The following is an 18,037-nucleotide window of genomic DNA, read 5'->3' as shown; positions in this document are numbered from 1 at the left end:
AAATATACTCAAGTGTTGCCTTCCTGCTCTGGAGAGGCTACAGTATAAGGTGTTTGGTGGAATGACACTGTTAATAATTGGCCTTCACAGGGGATTCGTTGCCAGCTGGGAGATAGCGTGTGACTGTGTGCAGCCTCGGCCACCCACACAGATAAAAGAGGAATGGTGTCGTGCAGACAAAAGACACCAGGCCTCGACAGTCATTCAGATGCCTGCCCTTTCTTGGAAGAGTCACACACGAACTGTTAGGGTAGCTTGCTTCTTCTTCCCCCTTTCAACATCAGAGGGGAAATTCCACCTTAACACTTGTAACTTCACCCCTCACACATCCACTGTTTATGGTTCTCTTTCCTTTAAAAGGTTAAGGGCAATAAAGAAATTAAAAAAAAAAAAAAAAAGTTTTGAGTTCATTCGCTGCCCCTTCTGTCATTTAAACAAGCATTTTCCTCTTCGCATGCAAGCGGCAGGTGTTGTTTGTTCTGAGAGATGATAGCAGTTTAGTCTTCTCACACCATTTCTTGATTTACAGTTCATGTCATCTTTGGCATTTTTTTCGTCCGAGGTAATTGAAATAATTAGGTCAGGTTTCTCTTAAAGACGCAGGCATTCTCAGGTAATGTGAGAACGGATCGTTGTGATTACTGATTGGGTTAGGTGGTGCAACAGGCCTGCACACTGTTGCGTGTGAACCTCTGGCGCGTTGCCAGATGAGAGAGCGAGTTAAAGGACAGGTTGCATAAGAAGTGCGGTATGTTTTGATTTTGAAAGAGTGCGTGTCACGGACTATGTGTTTGAATTGGCAATACGTATGGTCAAGAGTCACGTAGGACATTTAATTAGAAAACTGATGACACTGATTGCTTCCCGTTTGTTTTGATTATCATCAGTTTTCTAAAAATAATTTTGCAGTGTCACATGAGCGGGCTGTGGCCACAATTCAGTCACCACCTAATGGAAAACTTGCTCATATGGAAAATGGTGTGTAGTGTCTGAAAGGCAATGTAATAATGGGGTCAAATAAGGCAAACTGATCCATTTTGGCCATTTCTGCTAACAAAGGCAATTGCTTTCATAAGATCATTTATTGTATTAACTCTACCACTGTACTAGTTTATAATGCATGTTAATGTTTTAAGTATTTTTAAAAGTAGTGACATGTGTATAGCTGTAGTATCCTTGCTTAGTTAGGCCTAATTGTAGTTTTTTCCAAGGGTCTGCACCTGCCTACATTTCATTTTAATGGCACATAAAAGGTTTGAATCTAATTGATTTTAATGATTTATTATAACTGGAGCAGGTGTAGAGAGCTCACTGAGAACCTCAAAAAAAAAAAATCAAACTCTACTTTTATTTATTGGCGCTCTCTAGAGGATGAAGCTTGCAAGCACTGAGCACTTATCACAACTACAACTCCCATCATGCAATTCACTCGGCAGCACTTCCGCATTTACAACACGACGCGTTGTGTGAGTGCTGTGACAATGGACGGCAGAGCTGTGAAGGCGATATTATTTGACCTGGACAACACGCTCATTGAAACAAGTCGGGCAGGTGGAGTGGCGATACAGAAGGTGATACAGTCTGGATATTCCTCATGTAGCATTTAATGCTAACTTCCATATTTGTAACGTGCTTAGCGGAAGTGTATGACGCCGCGGTGCTCCTCTCTGATTGGCTGAGGCGCGTTCAGAGGCACTGGTAGAAAACTTAACTGCTGTTTTAAGCTAGCGTTAATTGTCAGCTAAGCTAATGCTAAACAACCCTTTTAATAGTCTGAACGTGTTATCTGCACTTTTATACGCCTCTACCAAGCAGTTTTGTTGTTACATAATGGTGTGTGGTTCCAAAGCAACAGTAGGTCTACATTTACTCGAGTACTTGCAGTAATGTAACTCTAACTTTAATGATTCAACAGGTGTTTTCACTCTTTTGTCTGACTCCACCTCCTCTCAGGTCTCTCAGCCTGTTTCATAGCAGACACTTTGACCTGTGATGGCAGGAAAAGCACATGTGTGTGACCCAATCATGCAGTGGTGTAAAGTAATAAAGTACATTTACTCAAGTACTGTACTTGAAGGGGCACAATGTACATTTTTTGGAGTAGAAATTCAAAGTCTGAATTTGAATATTTTCAATATTAATGAGGTAATAATATAAGCTCGAAAATATTTTTTTTTTTTCATAACTGAATAAAGAAGCTGTTCTCAGAGGCAGGGCAGGGTCCGCCAAATATAAACAAAGTAAAACAGTGAGAAATTGTGTTGTCCTTTAAGGTCAGTTTGTTTATTCAGTCATGAAAACGAAGAAAATTTGTTAATTAAGTTTGTTTAGGCATAACAAATCTGCAGAAGCCCTACAGCCATGCATTCATACATTTTTTTTCCTCCATTTTCCCGTGATAACGAGTTAATTTCATTTGTTTTCTCGAGATCTCGAGTTATTATCTCGAAATAACAACTGCCGTTTTCCTGAGATAACGGGATAATTATCTCGAGATAACGAAACTTTGTTTTCCCGAGATAACTGGATAATTTTCTCGAGATAACGAAACTTTGTTTTCCCGAGATAACTGGATAATTTTCTCGAGATAACGAAACTTTGTTTTCCCGAGATAACTGGATAATTTTCTCGAGATCTCGAGATAACGAAACTTTGTTTTCCCGAGATAACTGGATAATTTTCTCGAGATCTCGAGATAACGAAACTTTGTTTTCCCGAGATAACTGGATAATTTTCTCGAGATCTCGAGATAACGAAACTTTGTTTTCCCGAGATAACGATATAATTAATTCGAGATCTTGAGAAAACAAAACGATAGTGTAGTATATTAAATCATTGCAGGAAACATCATTCAGTGTAGCAATGTCAGAGGAGCAGGAGCATATCGATCACCGCGTCACATATCTTTTCAATCAAGGCCTGACACAGGCTGAAATAGCATAATGCTATTACAGATAATATACACATTAGTGTGCGTAATCTAAAAAGACGGTTAGCAAGGCTTCAGCTATATCGGCGGCGCAATCTAAGTGAGCCTGATGTCGTCATTAACTACATAGCTGACCAGCTACGAGGTCCCGGGCGTCTCCATAATCTCAGGCCTATCATATTTCGAGATCTCGAGAAAATTATCCTGTTATCTCAGGAAAATGGCAGTTGTTATTTCGAGATAATAACTCGAGATCTCGAGAAAACAAATGAAATTAACTCGTTATCATGGGAAAATGGAGGAAATAAAATGTATGAATGCATGGCCCTTTAGGGCTTCCGTACAAATCAGTCATGGCACATGTACGTTACTTGATTTAGGGCTGTATATACAGAGAGGGAGAGAGAGAGAGGAATTTTGAAAAAATTCACCAAAACTTTGTTTTTTGTGTGTTTTGTCTGCTTTAGCTGAGTTATACAAGTGTGGGGAGGTGGAGAGAGAGTCCATGTAACCATAAATGATTTAGCACAGCAGTATTAAATCAATGAGTAGCACCCACACACAGCTTGCAGTGTTTTCTTCTTTTTGTGTCGTATGGTGGTTGGCAACTAACCCTAACCCCACATTACCGCCACCAACTATAACAAAGCAAGGAACAGAAAGAAATGGTAACAATTTAAAAGGCTATTGTCATATGTCTGTTATGAACACGATATCAATATTTCATGTTTTGAATATCACTGTTATTCTAATACTGGTTATCAGTGACACCCCTAACTTGATTATTTCCATTTTCTGATACTTTTTCCTGCCACTACACCACATTTTGGAGGCACTCTACTCTACTACATTTATTTAATAACTATAGTTACAAGTTACTTTGCATACTACAGGTTGCGTCAACATTTCAAGTTAATTTATTTTACCAGAAATCAGTAAAAATTGAAATAAAACACTGATTCAGATAATCATAAAAATTCTGAATACCGAATCCGATAATTAGTTGACTCATAGTAAGTGTAATTAACTTGTGCTTTTTATCTTTAAGTACATTTATTGCCAAAAAAGTACAATTATTTATCAGACACTTAAGACTTTTAGTCTACTAGTATGACTTTTTTGGCTTGACTGACTGCTTCTACTATTCTACATTTATCAGAGAAAGTTGTACTTTTTACTCTACTACATTTATCTGATATATTTACTTTGCAAATTGACAATTTACATATGAAACATAGGCCTATTATCATGTCAGTTGTTACAGATTACAAGTGTTTTGACTTCTGACACTAAAAGTGCATTTTGCTGATCTAACTTTTCCTTGTAATGGAGCATTTTGTTACAAAGAGTGTAGACATAAAGGCAAATGAATAGTAAACGATGCAAATGTTATGCTTCTCCCATCTCTGTACTGTAATTGTATTTTTACCGAAACCTCTAAAACAGTCTCAAGGCTGACCTCTTGTGGTCACTGCTGAATCAGAAACATGTTTTATAATGTTGTCTGTTGTGTTTATATCTTACAGGCCAGTGAACTTTTGAAGACCACGCTGGCTCTCGATGACACGACTATCAGGAACATTTGTGACAAGTTCAAGCTGAAGCTTTTCCACGAGAGTTTCGACCCCTCAGCCGGCAGATCAATAGATGAGGTCCGTGTGGGTCACTGGGAGGAGAGCATTCAGGAGGCTGTGGGAAGTTCTTCCTCACCCTCTCTAGCAACTCAGTGCTACTACCTGTGGAAAAATAGTCGCCTGGAGGTTCTCAGTCTATCTCCTGAAATATGCTCCCTCCTGAAAGAACTGCGCAGCAGATACAAGCTGCTGCTGCTGACCAATGGGGAGTCTAAGACCCAGAGAGAGAAAGTGGAGGCAGTCAGATGTGAGGGGTTCTTTGATGCCATCGTGATTGGGGGAGAACATGCAGAGCAAAAACCATTCCCCTCCATCTTCACATTGTGTTTCAACATGCTGGAGGTGGAGGCCCAGGACTGTGTTATGGTGGGAGACTCTCTGGACACAGATATTCAGGGAGGCTTTAATGCGGCAGTACGGGCTACAGTTTGGATCAGCAGTACAGGAGGCACTGTGCCAGACGGTTCAGTGAAACCAGACTACACTATCCCGACTGTGCTGGACCTGCCACATATTCTGCCACAGCTGAAATAAGGACAACTTGTTATTGAAACTGTGTTTGAAACAAGTGAATGAGGAGGACTGTCACTTCAAGTGGGACTTTTTAAATCATGGGTACGTAAAAAGAAATGTTATGATCACTTTTCAAATTTTCAACAAAGCACTTTGTCTTTTTTTGTGTGCAAGTGTGCACACTGAGGAATCAACTGTTTATTCACACACTGGAAATAATTACGTTCTTGAGATAATTGCACTTTACTTGAGTATTTCCATTTTCTGCTTATTTATACTCCATTTAATTTCAGAGGGAAATAGTGTTTTTTTGTTTTGTTTTGTTTTTACTCCACTACATTTATGAGTTACTCGTTACTCTTCAGAATAAGAATTTACATAAAAAACAACAACATACGCTTATCAAATATAATAGATTGTTAATGATTAAAGGTGCAGTATGTAAGAATTTTTAATTGAAAACATTCAAACAATAACTAAAATTATTTAGTTAGTGTTTTGAGTATGAATTTCACAATTCTTACATACTGCACCTTTAAACCAGTATTTTACAACCTTCTGAAACATATCTCATAATGCAGTTAAAACTAGCTCCACTATTACACCGGCACAGCAGTAAAATGCTACTAATGCTTTGATTAATCAGAAATATAGTATCAGTCACATGGGCCATACTGTATTCCTGCAGAATGAGTACTTTGCTTTTCTTATTCAAGTACATTTTGCTGACAATCGTTCAGTTTTTTTCCTTTAAAATCTTATTTGTTATGGAACATTAAAGATTTAAGATTAATTTGTCATCATACAACTCAAGATAGTGTAAAACAATTCCAGTTGTAGTCGCTTATGCTACACACAAGAAACTAAAACTATACAAACTAATAAATAGTAATCACATCACAAAAATAAACTATTCATGGTAAAGTGCTGAGGATGAGTTTGATTCTCACAACTCTCACTCTCACATACTATGATGTTTTGAGAGGTTTTAATCACTCACTTCAGAGCCTTCCTGTCCTGTCCTGTGCACAAACAGAGTCAGTTTATGTTTATGGAGTTACTGAGTAAATAATCTATATTCTTGGTACAGCACATCATTTTTATTGAACACTGAGAAAAACTTTACAAATAAACCTTTGGGTAATTTTCATACACATTAACAGATGTCAACACATTCATTCAATCACTTGCTGCAACATGGTTATTTTCTAAAAGTCTTAATCGGGCTAATAAAACACTTTTGACAAATGGTGATAACTTCTGTGGCTTTACAGTTTGTTTCCGAATCTTTCTTTAACATAATTATTTCTAGCAGCTTCATTGGACATAAAGACTTCAACAGTGTCAGAACACTTTCTTTTGATTTGTACCCCGTCACATTTAAGGCACATATCTTTACTGTTTGTCCTGCAAAATTTATTTAACATCTAATTTGACTTTGATGTTCATTGCTGCAAGCTCCGCAACAAAGTAGCGGAAGACGTAAGGAACAGACACTGAGTCAATAGAGTCACTTTTACCGCACAGAGTGCAGACAGTCTTTCGGTGGCGTGTGGCCGACCAGTAGGGTGGCGGTTTCTCTAACAGCGGGGAGAGCAGGCTGCCACAGTCAACACACACCTGAGCCACTGATCGATCTGAGCAGTTGAAGAGGCGATCATGAAGCAGGAAAGAAGAGCCGTGCGCCAGCAGGGCATCCCGCTCCATCTCCCCAAAACGGATGCCTCCCTGGATGTTCCTCCCTCCCACTGGCTGGTTGGTCACCTTGTCTCGTGCTCCTGTGGTCCTCACCTGAAACTTATCGGAGACCATGTGACGCAGCCGCTGGTAGTAGACAACTCCGATGAAGATGTCGGCCTCCAGCTCCTGACCGCTCACCCCACTGTAGAGCCGCTCTGTGCCATAGTAGTTGTATCCACCTGCCCGGAGCATTTCACCAAAGTACTCGAGCGCAGAGCTCTCCTCTGAGAAGGTGAAGGGTGTGGCGTCGTGGCTCAGGCCGTGCAGGGCACCAGACTTGCCTGCCATGCTTTCGATCAGCATTCCGATGGTCATACGGGAGGGGAAGCCGTGGGGATTGAACAGGATGTCGGGACTCATGCCGCTCTCTGTGAAGGGCATGTCCTCAGCCGGCCACAGGCGGCTTAGGATGCCCTTCTGACCGTGGCGGCTGGCGAACTTGTCACCGATGGTGGGGTTTCGTGGCACTCGAACTGTGATGCAGACACGTTTAAACCGGCCTGAGCCAGTGTCGTTGCTGCAGATCTTTATATTGTCAACAACACAGGCCTCTTGGCTCCTGAGAGAAAATACACATTACTGATTGTAATTTGAAAAGTTAGGAATGTATGAGTATTGAAGAGTATGTTTTTCAGAACATGTAGTCTGTACTGAAAGTAAAATCATTATTTCATGATTAAATGATGATTAAAATGTAACTACACAAACGTTGACACTTACTTGTAGAAGATGACGTAGGTCTGGCCAGTGTTGAGGTTGATGTAGCTGTAGAAGGGGTCTCCATACTGAAGTGTTGACCCAATGTGTGGTAGTCCATCGGCATCCAGTTTGTCATTTACTTTAGGGTCACCTGGCTTAGTCCCAAACACCACGCTGTCGTCTCCCTTGACCTTGTCTGCCAGGTCCACCAACTCAGTCTTGTAGATACTTCCGTGAGCAAAGCCTCTCTCCCATGATGACTTATTCACAATCTAATAAGATCAAAGTGTGTCAGGAAACCACTTCATTTCTATGAGGGGGGAAATGCAGTCATTATACTGTCTTACCATGGCATCTTCCATGTCGTAGCCTGTGTAGGATATGACAGCCACAATGGCGTTGGTGCCACTGGGGTAGTTGTCCAGGTTGTAGTGGTCGTACATGAAGGGCCTGACGAGGGGGCTCTGAGGGGTCTGGAGCCGGTACAGCTTGTTGTCTGAGCGATCCATGAATGAGTGCAGGGGGAAACCCATCGTCTGCTTACCTGAAAAGACAATAAGGTCAACCACTGATGGATACAACGCCTGACAAGTCTACAAGCTTCACAGCAGCTAAAATGGCAATGCAAGGATCAAAATGTTTGAATTTGCCTGTACACCTGCATAGGTGTATGGGGCCTCTAACTCACCCATCTGACACTGGTACATGTTCCTAGGACTCTGGTTGTGGTCCGAGTAAGGGATGAAGTTGGCCACCACACTAAGCATACTGTGAGGGAAGAGCTCCTGGTGTGTGGTCACTCCGGGCTCGATCTCATCCTCCATGATGCCTACATTGATGTAAAGCTGCAAAAAGATGATGAAGTTTTAGTAACTTAATGTGTTGGGCTTACACAACTACCACTGAGTCTTTTTAAATCACAGGTTTCACATACTTGTTCAAAGGTGCCTATCAACTCTTGCTTGCCAAGAGCTAAGTTTCTCACAGGCCGCACCATCCGACAGGGTGTTGTGAAGAGGAACAGGCCTGGGTATAAGCTGGCCTTGCCTGTTTTTGGAACCAGAACCATCTCAGTCCATGGAGGGACCTTCTTCTCTTTCAACACCTTAAGGAATTTATTTGAAATATCAGTTTTCAAATGATCTGCTAGACACAACCAGTTGATATTTTACATATTGTACATTTGACAAACCTTGAACCTGCGCAGTGACTCGACCACAACGGGGGCTAATTCAGTCTCCACCCAGCCTACGACAGCTCCATCGAGGACCACAGGGTAGCAGTCTGAAAAGGCTTTGCCAGGAGATCCATCCACTGGAGTCACGCCTGAGGCACCAGAGAAAGGAAAGACTTTGTTTTATGCAATTCAGCCCACTGACATCTATTTAAAGAAAAACTCTTTACAGGTTTAAGACATTTTAATTGATGAATGTGTTTTTAGACCTTTTGAAGATTATTTTAAAACCTGTGGTCTCGTGCAGAGTAAAGTTAATCTACATTTTGCAAACAGATAAATGCAAGTATAAAGTAAAAAGGCAATATTAGTGTCAGTGGTAGGTTTAAAGATTTGCAATATCAGATATGTGGACTTTCTCACAGAAAGGCCTGTGTCATTTTGACAAAAAAAAAAAAGATGGATAAATGAAATTAGATCAAATGTTTGTGGCAATTAGGACCTCATAAATTCAAATCTAAGACCATTTAATGACTTTAAATCCTAATATTTGTGAATTTAAGACATTTAAAGACGTTTAAAGGGGCTTCAGACACCCTAAAAAAGGACAGAATCCCATTTGAGTCATAATGTATTTGTCAAAATGTTGACTCACTCACCAAGGGAACAGAGCAGAGCAGGCAGGGTTATTGTGGGCAGGATTGGTGCCACAATCTCACAGCTGGCTGTCATGTGGTTCATGAGTCCACAAGGCTCTCCATCTGGGGTGTGGACGGGACACAGGAAGCCCCAGGACTCCGGCAGCAGCTTACGAACAGACGTGGTCCTCATCTTGGCGAACGCTGCTCCTCTGTGCACGCAGCGGAAGTGAGACAAGTAGCGGATAAAGTTGAGCTTGTCAGCTACAACACACAGACCTGTGTTCTGCAGCATGCCAAGACCTGTAGACGGAGGAGAAAACTAAATTTAACAGATGAATTACATTTTTATAACATAGCATGCACTCATATTTAACTCATATGGTCTTACCTGTCCTAGAGTTGAGGTTCCCAGTGGCCAACAGATATTCAAAGGGTTTGGTCAGGTCAGTACCCATGTTGAAAATCTTAATCACGTTTTCGGCGCTCCATCCTCCACTTATTCTGCTGCCTCTCTTGTCAAAAGACAGCTTCACAGACGCCAACCAGGCAGCCAGTCTCTCCTGGTAGGAATGTTGCAGGGGTTCAACGAATACCATGAGATTTCTTACAAAAAAAAATATTGTTTCCTTTGAGGTTCTATAAGTAAATTCTAGACGTTTAAACATGAATGTGTTGTTTTAATCTAAAATACTTGTATATTAAGTATTCCCACAGAGACTTACTAAAGAAAGGAACATGCCTACTTCATGATGAATTGTAACATGGTGAAAAACATGACTCGTTCAGACGACTCCATGACCTCACCTTTAGAAACATGAGGTACAGCTGACCAGGAGTGAGCACTTCTTGACACATGATGCTGTCAGGGTTTTCCTCCATGCACTCTTGCTTTGCAAATGTGAACAGCTTCCTGGTCATCAGACACAGCAGGTAGAACTTCTCCACGTCTGACTTCAGGTGGATACAGATGCACTCGCTGGTCAAAACAGAACATAAATCATTTTATTAATGTACCAAAAACACGATACGCAGCGAGTTGTTGATTAAAAAAAGACTTACTCTAACAGGAAGTGAGCACACTGTTCGTTTGTGTACCACTCAGGAAGGTTCATCTTAACCCTGAAGCGCTCTCCGAGGTAATTAAGCACCTTGCTGCGGGTGGTGCAGCCCTCCTCCATGACAATGCGCAGCATCTCTGACGCACAGCTCTTGTAGAAGGAATTGTCTTCACGGCCTTTGATCAGCTCCTGGTAGATCTGGAAGTCTGTGAAGTCCACCAGGGCCTGGAGGACAGCAGCATGGAGACAATGAGCTATATTGCCACATCATAAGAGTTTATAACTTACACATCAGTTTTCTCATCCTGTCCAGTGCTGCAGCACTGTATTCCCCCTGTCTGAAATGCTCTGTTTTAGCTCCTGTCTCTTTAAGGATCCCCCCTCCAAAATACTCAGTCTCTTCTGATTGGTCAGCTCACACATGCCTGACCCAGCACTGCTAACAACAACAGAGCAGCTGTGCTAAATCAATTCTAACATGCCAAACTAGCCACTAGGCATACATTATGCAAATGTGACTGTGCTATAGTGTGATGTCACAAAATCACAGAATTTGAGGTGGGACAACTGACGTCTTTCAACTGAAATGTTTCAGGAGCAGTGTTTTCTGTGGGAGAGAGGAGCTTCTGTTGCTGCGGACTTTGACCTTTTTAACTTTCAAGATCTTGTACACGCACAAAAACATAGAAAACACTTAAGGAAAGGGAAAAAAACATTTCTAGACTACATTAGACCATGTTCATTACCTTGAGTGCAAAGCCTAGTGGGAGGAAGAAGAGCTCTTTTTGGTAGATGAAGTTCAGCATCACAGTCCCGTTTTCCAGATAATGTAGGTTCATGTTGATGGCCGTGTGCTCTTCCCTCACACAGCGCATAGAAATACCTGTGAGAAGAAAAAGATGATGACACATTTTAAAAGATAAAGAGCTTTGATCGTTGAGCTGAGACTCTTATTACACCTCATCTTAAAGGTTATATTTACCATACTGAGTGTATCCCTGCCCCCTGCTCTTCCACTTAGGTCTTGACATGGCAATAGGATAGTTCCTCCTTGGCATTATCAGCATACGAATAACTTTCTCAATTCCATTCACGATGAAATAACCTCCCATTTCCTGTTGATGTAAAAGAGGGACTTTTTATTTTATTCATTAATAAAGGTGCATGTAAAGAATTGTTGCATATTATAAATACGTGTCTTACTTCTGCTTCTTCATGATGTGCTACAAGCTCTTTGGGGGACATGCCATGCAGGTTGCACAGTTTGGACTTCACCATGATCGGTAGCTGACCCATGGACTGTTTGATGATGCCTTTGGGAACGCCATTGACTGACCAGCTGACGTCTGCCTGAAATGATGCAAAACAAAACCCATTAAAGTATTACCACGCCTCTCATATGTCATTGTTATATACTTCATAAGTACTTCCTTTTTTGCCACATATCTCTGACTTACCACCAGCTTTCCTTTATACGAACATCTCCTTCCCCTGCACTCTGCTGGAAACACCTTCATGTCCTTGCAGATGCTCCCTTTGGCGACCAATGGGTTGTAGATGGTGGCTTCCACGAACGATAGGCTGATCCTGTCATTTTTGAACGCGAACTCCAAGGGGGGGACAGACTGAGGGAGACAGACAGAGTGTTACCCACAAATAATGAACATGGAGTTTACTGAAGCAGACGATGAAGGGGGCAAAGTTTGGAGTAAAAAAGCTATCGGGTGCTATGTTTTATTTGAGTTTTAAAGCAAGCAACTAGGATTGCAATGATATGAAATTATCAGTTTCACAGTGTATGGTATTACATAGTTATTGTTATTATTATGATATCTGTAAATTGGCCGATAAACACACTTTTTTTAATGAACCATTACACTGAGACAAGAATATGTAACTGAGGTAGGATATTTTACAGTTTAATAATAAACTTTATTGTCTAATATGACATCACTGCACTGAAACAGTTAACTTCACCGGGAATTTAATCATGAGAAATCATCCCAAGCCCCTTCTCAGTATTATAATCTCTTTAAAAAAGTTTTCATATTGGGGCATATTAGACGCAGTAACAATACATCTGGGAGAGGCCAATATCGGCCAACTGATATATCAGTTGGGCTGTAAAGACCCTTAAAGGGACAAAAACAGAAGGGTTATTATGGCTGAACAAATGCTGTATTATAATTTCACAAAATATTATGTCCTTACAGACATGAAACTTGATATTAACATTAGATATAAGTACATACAAGTGTTTGATAACCACATTTGAGGGATCACTGCAAAAAAGTGTGTGTGTGTGAGTGTGTGTGTGTGTGTGTGTGTGTGTGTGTGTGTGTGAGTGTGAGTGTGTGTCGGCCAATACTGGATTTTTTTAATCCCCAATATCAGTATCGGCCCCAAAACCTGCAAATCGGTCGGGTTTTAATTTTAATACCACCAACAGCACCAACATAGTTTTATTTTATATTATCATTTTTAAATAGTCAGAGTTGAAATTTTTGAGAATGGGCAATAGGAGAATTGGGTTTTTATGTGTTAGTTTTTTAAAAACAGAATTAAAAATGAATATAATTTTAAGACAAAAATGGCCAGCAACAAATAACTCATAGTTTTTAATATATCTTTACACAGTCACAGGTTGGTTTCTAACTGCGTTCAAACGAAGTTGAACTGACCTGCACAACGCGGCTGAGTCCGTCAGTGACAGCCTGGTCAAACGACTCGATGTGAGCTTTGGTTAAATCCTGAACGGCGGCATGTTGAGACTCCTTCAGGACACCAAACCCTCCTTCTGTCAGGTTCTTCAGACTCGGACCTTCGGCCAAATTACTCCACTTTTCTGAAAAGTCCATGCTTGCACTCCCGCGGATACATATGCTTGTTTACCACACGTGCATGGTGACAGCGGAAGTACAACCCTCTGACACCGGAAGTCGTTTTCTTCTTCTTCTCCACTTTCTTTTGTGGCAGCTCGCTTTTCTGTCTTTTGATCACTGCCGTCTTGTGGTGTTGGTTATCTCCTGCAGTGTTTGAGGAGGCTGTTTAATGCAATGAGTTTCTGCCCCATTATATTCTACAAACTCTTTATATATAAACAATATATTGTTCACATTCTCCCCATAATTTGAAACGTGCTGATGAGATTACTATGCACATTATAAGCAGGTTTTCCATGGGTGATTTCTGCCATCATGTGTGGACGTGTTTCAGTTTCTTGAAGACATTTCGCCTCTCATCCAAAAGGCTTCTTCACTTCTGACTAACTGGAGGAGAGTTGTAAGCTTTTAAACTATTTTTAAAAAGTGTAAAAAGACTGAGTCCCGCTGTATTACTCAGGCTGCACTACAGCGTCTATTCACAGGCGCGAACCCACTACTGAGCGGCACGGGGGCTTTGACCTGCTCCGTTTCCGACCTGGGCCGGTGCACCCCTCCTTAGACGACCTGGTGGTCCCGGGCTCCCCCAGGAGCACCATATCGATACCGAACTTAGTGCGGACACCCGATCGACATAGTCCGCTGCAGCGCAGAGCTCCTGAGCTCAAACGATCCTCGAGCCTCAGCCTCCCAGTAACTTGGATTACAGGCGCGCGCCACCGCACCCGGCGAGAAATCACCTAATTCATACAGGGTTTGAGGTTTAGAAAGGTGACGTCATCAGGTGGGACGCTCAGGTGGCATGTAGTGACGGAAAAAACCTGCAAGTGTAGTGCTGAAGGATGATCCATGTCTGTAGGCCTACACTTCTCCTGAAGCTCCCTCACAGATTAAAGTCTTGTTTGAATGAAGAAAGATATTTTTTATCAGGTATCTTTAAAAAGCTGTGTGCTCAGTAAAACAAAACTCCACCACCAACATTCAAAACACAGCAGTGGAATCTACCATCACTGTCTAATGAAACAGGTCTTTACAGCAGCTGGACCAGTGCTGCAGAAAACTAAATCTAAGTCATTTACATTTTTATACAAGGATTGTTTACTTCAGTTGTACTTGAGCACACAACTGCCTCCACTGTACTCTGATACTGATAAAAAAAATTAGCAGAGAACAACTTTAGACCAGATAGAGTCAAAATGTTACATATTCACTAGAAATATAACTTGGCACAATATATTGCAGTATAATACTTTGGCAATATGTTTTGTGGAGCTGAAAAACTAAATCACAGCTTTATTTTAATCAGTTATGACTTTAGAAAGTTTCCGATTTGAATATAGTCTTTAAAAAATCTTTATAAATTTCATTCTCATCTAAGTCTTTTCTTTGGTTTTATGTAGTTAGATATCAGCCAATTACAAGCTTCTCGATATGTACTTGAAGAGAATTTATTATGTCATTTCAATTCCCAAACAAATACAACTTTTAAAGGCCTGTTAGTTTACTGTATCTGTGGTGTTACTGCTGTGGTTGGTGTCATTGCTCCTCTCCTCCAGGTGGAGGCGCTGCAGGACAAACAAACTCAAGTGCTCTGTGGAGGTTTTTCACGGAAACAAGACAATAAAGAAGCAGTGATGAAGCTCATGTGTCATATGAATACATGTTGAACCCTGAACAAGATTTCTATTTTATCACTTACATTTAAATATAACATGGTTAAAAAGGCCTTTAAACTTAATATGTTGATAATATTTGAGCTTCTGGTTTATTTAGTGAAGTCTGGTTCACCCACACAGCTGCTTCCACTTGTTGTCTAATGAGGCCTCTTGTCAGGACTGTGGATGTGTTCAGACTGAGCTCTGTTATCACCTTCTCACTCTCCTGTTTTATTAACACTGTTAAAGAGCTACATCTCACATCTTTTGGATTTTTAATGCCCCTGTTATGATGAAACAATTACATCCATTATGTTATGAGTCAAGTTGATCTGCAGTGTTTATATACACTCACAAACAGCCAAAAATTCAGTTCATCTTGGTACAATTTTATTATGGGTTGTCAGATCATTCAAAAAGGAGAAATATCAGATAACCTTAACTATCTGATGAACTCTTCCTTCTTTACAAATTAGGACATTTCAACAATTATATTAACATAATCAAGATATTTTTCCTTCTCTAAATACTCCTAGAATTAGTAAAACTATAGACAATCCAACTCCATTTATTTTCTTTCTACCAAGCTGCACCACATCAACCTGCAGAAGGAAGCTGTATCTACTCATGGACAAGAGGCTCATGCTGATTATAACAATGTAAACATTAATGGTGTCCTCCTCAGCTGAGCTGTAACATTAGTTGGCTGAGTAGATGAACTTCTCTCTGCAGTGATACAGAAAGAAAATAGGTCCTACATGAAACTGCTCATAACAAGGTCTGTGGATTATCTTGAGTAACTGGGTCCTGATTGCTGGAAAGAGATGTTGTTGAGTTTTTCAAATGTTTTTTTTTTTTTTAATTTCTTATTATTGATCTCTTTTTTTTTTCAATTTGAGCACCAAAGCTACTACTAACCTAGTAGTTCCATTATATTGGAGGGAAGACAGACATCTCTAAGGTCGATATCTCCAAAACTCTGAAAACAACCAAGATGGATGAATAGCACCGCAGGTAAGAGGTTAGGCTGGGGTGAACTATCCCTTTAAATCCTTACTAAAGATCTGTAAGACATATTAATGACCTCCATTCATGAAGTTTCATTACATTTTTCTGTGGTTGGTGTTATTGCTCCTCTCCTCCAGGTGGAGGCGCTGCAGGACAAACAAACTCAAGTGCTTTGTGAAGGTTTTTCATGGAAACTAGACAATAAAGAAGCAGCGATGAAGCTGTTGTAACATGTAAACACATTGTTGTTGTGACAGCAATTAGTTGAAGAGTACAACAAGTGTAAAAAGACTGAGTCCCGCTGTATTACTCAGGCTGCACTACAGCGTCTATTCACAGGCGCGAACCCACTACTGAGCGGCACGGGGGCTTTGACCTGCTCCGTTTCCGACCTGGACCGGTGCACCCCTCCTTAGACGACCTAGTGGTCCCGGGCTCCCCCAGGAGCACCATATCGATACCGAACTTAGTGCGGACACCCGATCGGCATAGTCCGCTGCAGCTCAGAACTCCTGAGCTCAAACGATCCTCGAGCCTCAGCCTCCCAGTAACTTGGATTACAGGCGCGCGCCACCGCACCCGGCGAGAGAGCTCCTCATTCATACAGGGTTTGAGGTTTAGAAAGGTGACGTCATCAGGTGGGACGCTCAGGTGGCATGTAGTGACAAAAAAGCTGCAGGTGTAGTGTTGAAGGATGATCCATGTCTGTAGGCCTACACTTCTCCTGAAGCTCCCTCACAGATTAAAGTCTTGTTTGAATGAAGAAAGATATTTTTTTAACAGGTATCTTTAAAAAGCTGTGTGCTCAGTAAAATAAAACTCCACCACCAACATTCAAAACACAGCAGTGGAATCTACCATCACTGTCTAATGAAACAGGTCTTTACAGCAGCTGGACCAGTGCTGCAGAAAACACTAAATCTAAGTCATTTATATTTTTATACAAGGATTGTTTACTTCAGTTGTACTTGAGCACACAACTGCCTCCACTGTACTCTGATACTACTAAAAAACGACAGATGGACACAAATTCTGAGCAATCATTGAGCAGAGAAGAACTACAGACCAGATAGAGTCAAAATGTTACATATTCATTCAACCACCTGCAACTCACAAAGACTAAGAAGTTGGTGGTGGACTTTCAGAAAAAGACTTTTTCTCAGGAGACTCAGATCTTTCAGCTGGTGCTGACCTGGGAGTGGAACTGGAGTCTGGTGGAGGTGTCAGAGAGTAGGATGCTGAGAAAACTACTCAGTATCATGTATCATGGACAATGCCTCTCCCCCCTGCATGCCACACTGGAGTCATATCAGAGCACCTTCAGCTGAAGACTGAGACCACTGAGGAGCCACCAGTAAGTCTTTAATAAACATTTCAGTCACTCTGTTTTCACATCATAAATATTTATTGTTTACATTTTTGGATTGAAAAAAACCCTCAGTTATTCACTCCCCAAACAGCATGTAGGCTGTATCAAACTATTTTGTTCACTGATTAATCTGATCTCTCATGCTATGATAAAATTAGTGCCAGGTGGTTAAAACACTCACGATGGATGAACAGTCTAGGGTGCTGCAGTCAGGTTGCAGTCTCCTCTGGAGGTGTGGGTCTGAATCCCTGTTCTGGCATGTAACCTTTTTCTGTTTCTGCCTACAGATGGAGCTCTTGAGCCAAGAGTGTTACCACTACTAGTGTCCACAAATTAACACAAATTACAGTACTGATCCTTTAATGCTCCCTCTTGAAAACAGACACATTTACCTGGAACCAAACACAACACTGAGTAAAACACTTTGATGGATGCTGTTGATTATGCTTTTGACTTCTACTGTTTATCCTCAATCATTCAGACGTATTGCATTGATGTAAATATAGATTTTTGTTCGTTTGATACTAAAGTTCCCTTAGAAGCTGTAATGAAAATATTTTTTTCCTCGACTTTCCTGCTGCCATCTTACTTTAAATGTTTAAGTGACTTCTGTCATTTTAATATGCAGTTTCTGTGGAGATCCTGATGACTGGTTTTATATAACACATGTAACAAATGTAATCAGTTTTTCTATATGATTATAAATGCAAACACACATTGTAACTTGTCCTGTAA

The 18,037-nt window shown here is 40.9% G+C and overlaps 2 protein-coding genes across 2 annotated transcripts; one reads left to right on the top strand and one right to left on the bottom strand.

Annotated features, from left to right (window-relative positions):
• Positions 1-1,463: 1,463 nt before the first annotated feature.
• On the top strand, positions 1,464-6,187 carry nanp (N-acetylneuraminic acid phosphatase). Its single transcript, XM_073482047.1, has 2 exons — positions 1,464-1,571; positions 4,456-6,187. Exons 1-2 carry the CDS (start codon positions 1,482-1,484, stop codon positions 5,095-5,097), a joined length of 732 nt encoding a protein of 243 aa, XP_073338148.1. The 5' UTR covers positions 1,464-1,481; the 3' UTR covers positions 5,098-6,187.
• Positions 6,155-13,303, bottom strand: polr1b (RNA polymerase I subunit B). Its single transcript, XM_073482046.1, has 15 exons — positions 13,070-13,303; positions 11,846-12,013; positions 11,592-11,738; positions 11,371-11,503; positions 11,135-11,271; positions 10,390-10,613; positions 10,135-10,306; positions 9,719-9,890; positions 9,349-9,630; positions 8,708-8,841; positions 8,450-8,620; positions 8,204-8,360; positions 7,863-8,059; positions 7,537-7,787; positions 6,155-7,375 (listed from the first exon to the last, which is right to left on the bottom strand). Exons 1-15 carry the CDS (start codon positions 13,244-13,246, stop codon positions 6,493-6,495), a joined length of 3,405 nt encoding a protein of 1,134 aa, XP_073338147.1. The 5' UTR covers positions 13,247-13,303; the 3' UTR covers positions 6,155-6,492.
• Positions 13,304-18,037: the final 4,734 nt, after the last annotated feature.

The sequence above is a fragment of the Pagrus major genome, chromosome 15 (assembly GCF_040436345.1).
Source record: "Pagrus major chromosome 15, Pma_NU_1.0".
In the NCBI taxonomy this organism is placed as follows: domain Eukaryota; kingdom Metazoa; phylum Chordata; class Actinopteri; order Spariformes; family Sparidae; genus Pagrus; species Pagrus major.
The sequence above is the reverse complement of the archived record's forward strand: the minus strand, read 5'-3'. Positions and strand labels throughout refer to the sequence as shown.